Genomic DNA, 7029 nt, shown 5'->3' with positions numbered 1-7029 from the left:
GATATGTAAATAATATTGTATATGAACACTATCAATATACTCGGCACAGGGTTTTTGTAGGTTCTATATCAATTTACAACAGTTCATAGCTAACCATGGTCACTTTAGAGCATATGCCTATGGAATTTACAACATGTAATTTCTTATGATAAGTGAACAAAAACATGACACACAATGAAAGTGTGTATTAAACTAAAAGCATGATAGAAACGTTGGTTATATTCATATAAATTTCACATTTTTTTCTAATATTTTTATTTTAAATTTATTAGAATTTCTTTTGTAAATTTGCCAGAAAATTGAACCAATAACTTCACATATCAAGGAGTGCATTAACATAGTAGCACCCAATCACGGCTATCCAAAATCGAGTGAACCTTAAAACCTTATTTTATATATATCAAGAAACCAAGAATAAAATAACCATCGTCTCTAAGTGATCGATTCCTTCTTTTTATAGGATATCTTGAAGGGAGAAAATCTGTTTTGATTTGATTCCTTGATAATGCCCAACACATTCTTCATTATCGTAACGATCTTAATGAATTGATTTCCACACAAACGCCGTCCACTGAACTTAATGGAGGAGAAAATTACAGTGAACGAATACTGATCACATAATTTTATCAGTTTTATAATTGCTCCACTTCATGATATTTTATCCCTTTTATCATTACACCACCATTTTATAAGAATCGTAGAACACCTTATAAGAATTGTATAAAATCCCAGCGTGTAATTATTGATCATCGTGACGAAAGGACAATGTTATGAAAATCAAAGCTTTCTGATTCCATACACTCATGCGGCTGAGTTGGAATTCAAGATCGAATTTTGAGGGGCCTCATCATCTCATTGTCTTCATGATCAAGAATCTGCAATTCCACACCCAAATCATTCATACCAAATTTTAACACTAACACTAGTTCCATCCACCAGAAATTGAAAATTAGGATTGAATTTGAATAAAAGGACTTACATGGCAGTGATACACATAGCCTGGTTCCGCACTTGCATTAAACGGATAACCATGCCGAGAGTTCAAGGGAGAAAACTGGACAAGAATGGTTGTCATATGCCCAGGCTTCATCTTAAACACGTTTTTCCATCCACGCTCCTGCGCAGGAGCTGCCATCACTTTTCCCTTCGCGTGCTTCTGTATCTCGCATTTCAGCGCGTCGTTATTCTTCTGCATGCAGCTCTTGAATTCCTCCATCTTCAGCAGTTCTGTTTGGTCAAGGACTATGAACAGCCCCAGATGGATATGCAGAGGATGATTGTCCTCCGTCAGATTGATGACATGCCATACCTCGCTGGTTCCTTGCCTCGGGGTCTCTGTAACCTGTGCGTCGAAGGGTAATCCGTTGATGAACAAATGGGTCGGTTCTCCAGAAGCGCTTTCGTATTCATACATGGTCAAGTACCTCGTATGCGCTGCGTTTTTCTCTCGGGGCCGCCGATATTCAACCAGTTTTTCAGGGATCCGGGTGGATGATCGATTCTCAGCAGAACTCGCGGCATCCGGCGGGGTTTCGATAAGGAATTTCATGACCTTGCTGTTCAGATTGTCGACAGGGTCTCCAGATGGGTATGGATATGGTGCGTCGTTTGTTAATGTCGCCTCCTCTGTGGCCGAATCGTTGAGATCCACGACGATGTCTGCAATCTCGGAAGGAGCCAACAGGAATGCTTTCACGCTTACAGGCGCCGGTAAGTATGCCGAGTCGGAGCCCACAAAGGTCATGCTCAGGCCGTTGCTCAAGGCAAATCTGTAGAAGCGAGCATTGCTGGCATTTACAATTCTGAATCTGTATTTTCTTCTCTTTACCTTCATGTAAGGCCATGCCTTGCCGTTCACTATGATTGCATTTCCAAAATACTCTGGCTGTTTCAAACACATCACAGACTTTCAATCAAACACCCAGAGGCTCTGTAAATTGAATTCAGTTATGCACACAGACAGACAGACTGGATAAATTGAAATATTAAGTAGCAGGGAACAAATGTATATATCATACTGACCTGCCACTGGGGATGGATAGAGGGGTTGTTGCCCGTGGAGTTCATATAAATAGACCCGTCTGTAGCAAAGCTCCGGTCGAATACGATAAGATTACGGTCATATTTGGGGCCAGACGGGAGGCCTAGGGGTTTTTCCACCTTGGGATTCCGAATCACATAGGCGCCAATTAGCCCCGCCAGGATATTAACTCTGATTAGCCCGAGGGCGTGATCATGGTACCAGAGATTTCCAGGATGCTGAATGTTGTTGTAGTGGTATTGAGCCTTCTTCCAGGCGGGGCCGGTGTTCTTGAATCCCGCTGTAAACCACGCCTGCGAGTGCCCATCGCTCTCGGGCTCATGGACGCCACCGTGCAGGTGGACTACGCTGGGGATTCCCCCGAGTTTGGGGCGGGCTGTCTTCAGGGTGCGGTCCCATGGCAGAAAATGGTGGGAGGGAAGATGGTTTTCCCACGTCACGAACGTATCGATGCCTTGGATGGATTCGATCGTAGGACCTGGGACGGTTGCAGTTCCCTTGGATGTTCCATACGCGAACACGGTAGCCGGGGGAAGATCTCTGTGAAATTTCTGCAAACAAACGCAAAAAACTGGTCAACCTGCATCTGGGATTTGGAATTCTTCTCAAACCTGGATAGAATCGGCCATTGAACTAATTTTTACGAAACATACCCATTTTTTCTGGAACATCCCAATCCGAAGCTCCGCCGGCTTAAACTTCCCTTCTTGGAAAATATACCCTTTCAGTTTGGGCATGTGTGGGAGCTCGTCCACGAACATCTGAAGAGAGGCCGCGACCTTATACAAGCTCTCATCTGTAACACCATCCGCGACCAAGAAACCCAAGAAGCAGAAAAAGCAGAGGAGCTTCAAAACGCACATAGTTCTGTTTCGCTCGGCGTTGCAGGCGAAAACTTAAGATGGGTTTGTGGAAGGAGACGAGCCGTGGGTTTAGTCAAAAGAGAAGGGAATGCATGAAGCCGTGCAAATAGTGAATAGAAAATGCGGGAGAAAGACAGAATCATGGAGGCGTGGAAGGCACTCACTGCAAAGAAAAAGGCCGACAAGATTGGGCCATTGTTGAGACTCACTGGCAGATTATAACAGTAGGGCATTGTTTATGTCATAGTGACCAAATTCAGGTTGAATCAGTGAAACAACTTCCAAATTTCTCCCCTCCGTTTGATTTCGCAGATTTATTGGTCAAATTTAAATTCATAGCCCTCTGAAAGTTGGGTTGAAATGTAAGTAATGGGTAGTGCAATGTGATGGCATGACTCTTGAAGCATTTTTTAATGTATTTGTTTTTATAGGTTGCTTGGCTCGTGTGAATGCCTTTCAAGAGTGTTGTGTTTTGAATGCATTTTTTAAACGAGTAAAGCATGTGATTTACATCTTGAGGGTAATGATGTCTGAGAATAGTTGATTGACAATGGATGTAGAGAAGGAAAATCATACTCTTTAATTAAAACAAAGAATTGTGATAGTTGTAATTGTATATACTTTAAATAATAATAAAATTGTAAAATGAGGTTATGAATATTTGTTTAATTTTTTAATATAATTAAACATATTTTTGGTAGCTAAAAGTTATATATATATATATATATATAAAATTGACATTAAAGAGAATAATAATAAGTTAATAATTATTTATTTAATATTGAATGATAACATCTTTTTATATAATGCTCATATTATAGTACACATGTCATGTCATTAGACTTTATATTGATATAATGAGAATTGTACAGATTGTACACATGTTAGAGGATTAGTAAATATTGATGAAGTATATAGCAAATTTTGATAAATTTCTTTAGAATTGGAATTTTTTCCAATTAATTCTTTTCCATATCATATTGAATTTGTTTCTTTTTTTTGTAAATTTCGTTAAAGCATTTCTATTGATAGCAAAAAGCCAAAAATATTACAAAAGATGCTTCATTGGGAGCCCTTCATTCCTTCTTTTCACCTGTAGGACTATGGGTCCACTAGGATTACCATGCATATAGTGGAAAGTATCATTATTAAACTTTTACAAAAACTATCGACCTTACATGAAGACCTTCAAAACCAGATGAATTTAGACCGTAGACATGAGTGCACCTCAGTAAAGTTACTAACAAGGATGACTGGCAAGGTAGGTTCCAATCATTCTCCAAAAAAAAAAACAAAACACTAGCTTGGTGGACATTTTAGTCCAACCAATCAACAAGAGACAAAAAACATTTGCTTGGTGGACATTTTAGTCCAAAAAGATGACTCACAATTGCGAAGGAAAGTTTGCATGTTTGTTGTTCATAGGAAAATGGGTGTTTGTAGGCATGGAGTTGAGAGGTGTAGCATTTATGACTGTTGCCTCTTCTTGATGATCATTAGAGTCTATATTTGAATCTAAAACCACGAAGCATTCCACATGATTTAGTCTTACCACAATATCATCAAGATTGTACCTGATGTCCCGCAAGATGTGCTTAATATCCTCTTGGCCGACAAAGAGCTTAATATCATATTGAATTTGAATCCAAATTAAAATTTAAACTTGATAACTATGGTATATGTTGTGATGGGCTATTCATTGTAGTCTCACTATGCTCGTCCATGTGAATATCAATATCATGGGTGTATATTATCATTTCAGGGATGAGAATCAAGAATGATGAGTTTTGTCGACATTTCAAATTGATATGCAAATCAAGTTGACAACCAATGTCCACTCCAAAATGAGTGAGGTTGAAATTTGGTAGGGCCATTTTAGATATTCATTGCAACTCAATAGGAGTAAATTACCTATTATAATTTGTGGTGCAGGATGAAGATTAATCACACTAGATTTAAGGTGATGTATGCCACATATACCATTGAGATTTCTTTGAAGGTCATTACTTTTTCATAGTTGTTAAATTCTTAACTACAAAAATAGTTAGTTATTAACTATGCCAACTATTTTATGTGGATAATTACAAAGAGGCTAGCCAACATAGAGTCACCCACATCAAATAGATAAAAATATTTTTAAATTGTATGTCATGGTGCACACAAAAGAGATAAGCAATTATATGTTAAATGTGCCATTTTCTATTATATGAAATCACCCGATACATCTCTATTAAACATGACTTTAATATATGTAATTTTACAATTTTATAGATTTTGAAATATCAAAGCAATCTATGGTTTTATCTACCATCACAAAGAAATAAATAGTCACTGTATTTGCATTTGGTAATGCATATCATCTTTAAAATGAGTAAAGTAAATGGAAGATTGAGGCCATGATGAGATATCTATGAGATAACTTTTCTAAAACAACATTCTTCAACTACTTTTTTTTTTTTTTTTTGCAATTAACATGTTCATAAAGTAGCTTCATTATTCAATTTCCCCATTTTGCAATGGCTTGCTAACTTCATTTACACCATAACTTTATTATGTTGACTTATGGCTTTCTTTCCATTTTAATATTATTTTCTATGTATCATTTAGATTATGAGATATATGGTTGTTAAAAAAAATAGTATATAATAAATTTCCCTTTAATGGTTTCAATTATTGTAATTTTATATAAGTTTCTACATTAATTTAATATGTATAACTCTTTTTAAAAATTTCAATTATTTTAAATTTTCAGGTTAATTTTAAAAAAATCTTATATATGTAAATTAAGATTGTATTATTTTAAAATTTAAGCTTACGTCAAATAAAAACAACACATTTCAAGCAAATCTTGTTTTCAATCTATCACTAAGGAAACTAGATTTATTGACCTTTAATTAAAGTTCAAGTAATTTCAAGTAAAAACATTTAATACTTAGAAACTACTAAAACTAGCATACAGTAGACCACAAAAGGAAATAAAATAGTTGCCAGAAGGCATAACATGATTCAAGAATCTGAAGAGGTAACTGGAGTTGGGTCCTAAAGATTGGTATCGGCAAGAGCAAGGGTTTTTAAGTCGCAGCGAAGGTGGGTTTCTAGGTGAGCTAGTCGGGCATCCAAACTAGCAAGAAAAGAGCGCTAATATCGTTGCACCCACTTGATTTTGTTCAAAGAAGAGATAATATCATTATGGAATTCATGCTTTTCCTTCAAGACCATACCTAGAAGAATCTTCATCTTCCAATGAAGGTTGAAGGAGTTCAAGTACTCGCTCCATCTTCCCCTAGTATGAATAGGGTCGAGAACCCAATTAGCTAATTCCTGTTGGATTTCTAAATATGAATAAGCTTATCGTTCATTGGTTGTGAGGTCTTTGAGTTGACAAACTTCTTTGAAAATTTCAGGGGTTGTGGTAGAATGGAAGATGGTTGCAGCCTCTTGAGCATCGGCTGGGGCACAAAGACTACCTTGAGGATCTTTGCCCCCAACCCTCAATGACTGTGCATTCGTTGTTGGGGCATAATCCACCAAAAAAGAAAAATCCAAGCTAGAGAGCTTACCCACAACAACCCAGGATTTGAAGGAATAAGACTAGGTAAACCTATAATATGCACATACCACAAAATTCTATGAAACTTAGGGCAGGCAAGACTAATATACAAAGAAGAGAAAGTAAAAACAAAAGATAAATGAAATTCCTCTGGTAGGGCCTGGAACAGAACAAGAAATATGGAAATTCTGATCACAACCTGACCTAGTTGAACTCGAAGCCAAGCAAATGAGCATCCACCAATGAGAAGATAAACCAACGGATAAGATTAATGAGCTAGAAGGATGAGGCAACACCTTCAGTTTTCCAACCCATCAAACTTAGCCTAACAAATTCATGTACTTTGGAGGAAGACATATGTAACAAGCTCCTATAGAATCCAACTCTAATGCAACTTATGAAATCCCAAAATTTGAAATATCTTCATACCCCAAGCCTATCCCTTATCCATTTTCAAAATCTATGATGAAAACCTACCAGCTTAAAAATCAATATAACTTACATGCCAGCACAAGTTAAATCTAATTAAAAAAATCATATTTAAGATTCACTTTTATTTTTTGTTGAATCAAATT

The 7029-nt window shown here is 36.9% G+C and overlaps 1 protein-coding gene across 1 annotated transcript; it reads right to left on the bottom strand.

The window, feature by feature from the left end:
- Positions 1–434: 434 nt before the first annotated feature.
- LOC149181233 (multicopper oxidase LPR1-like) lies at positions 435–3256 on the bottom strand. The gene is made up of 4 exons (XM_089418292.1): positions 2695–3256; positions 2023–2592; positions 980–1885; positions 435–875 (listed from the first exon to the last, which is right to left on the bottom strand). The coding sequence occupies exons 1-4, from the start codon at positions 2902–2904 to the stop codon at positions 822–824; spliced, it is 1740 nt and encodes a 579-aa protein (XP_089274418.1). The 5' UTR covers positions 2905–3256; the 3' UTR covers positions 435–821.
- Between the last annotated feature and the right edge of the window lie 3773 nt (positions 3257–7029).

Source organism: Pinus tabuliformis, chromosome 3_2, assembly GCF_031772625.1.
Source record: "Pinus tabuliformis cultivar Carrire ecotype Pingquan chromosome 3_2, CPIR1, whole genome shotgun sequence".
Classification (NCBI taxonomy): domain Eukaryota; kingdom Viridiplantae; phylum Streptophyta; class Pinopsida; order Pinales; family Pinaceae; genus Pinus; species Pinus tabuliformis.
The sequence above is the reverse complement of the archived record's forward strand: the minus strand, read 5'-3'. Positions and strand labels throughout refer to the sequence as shown.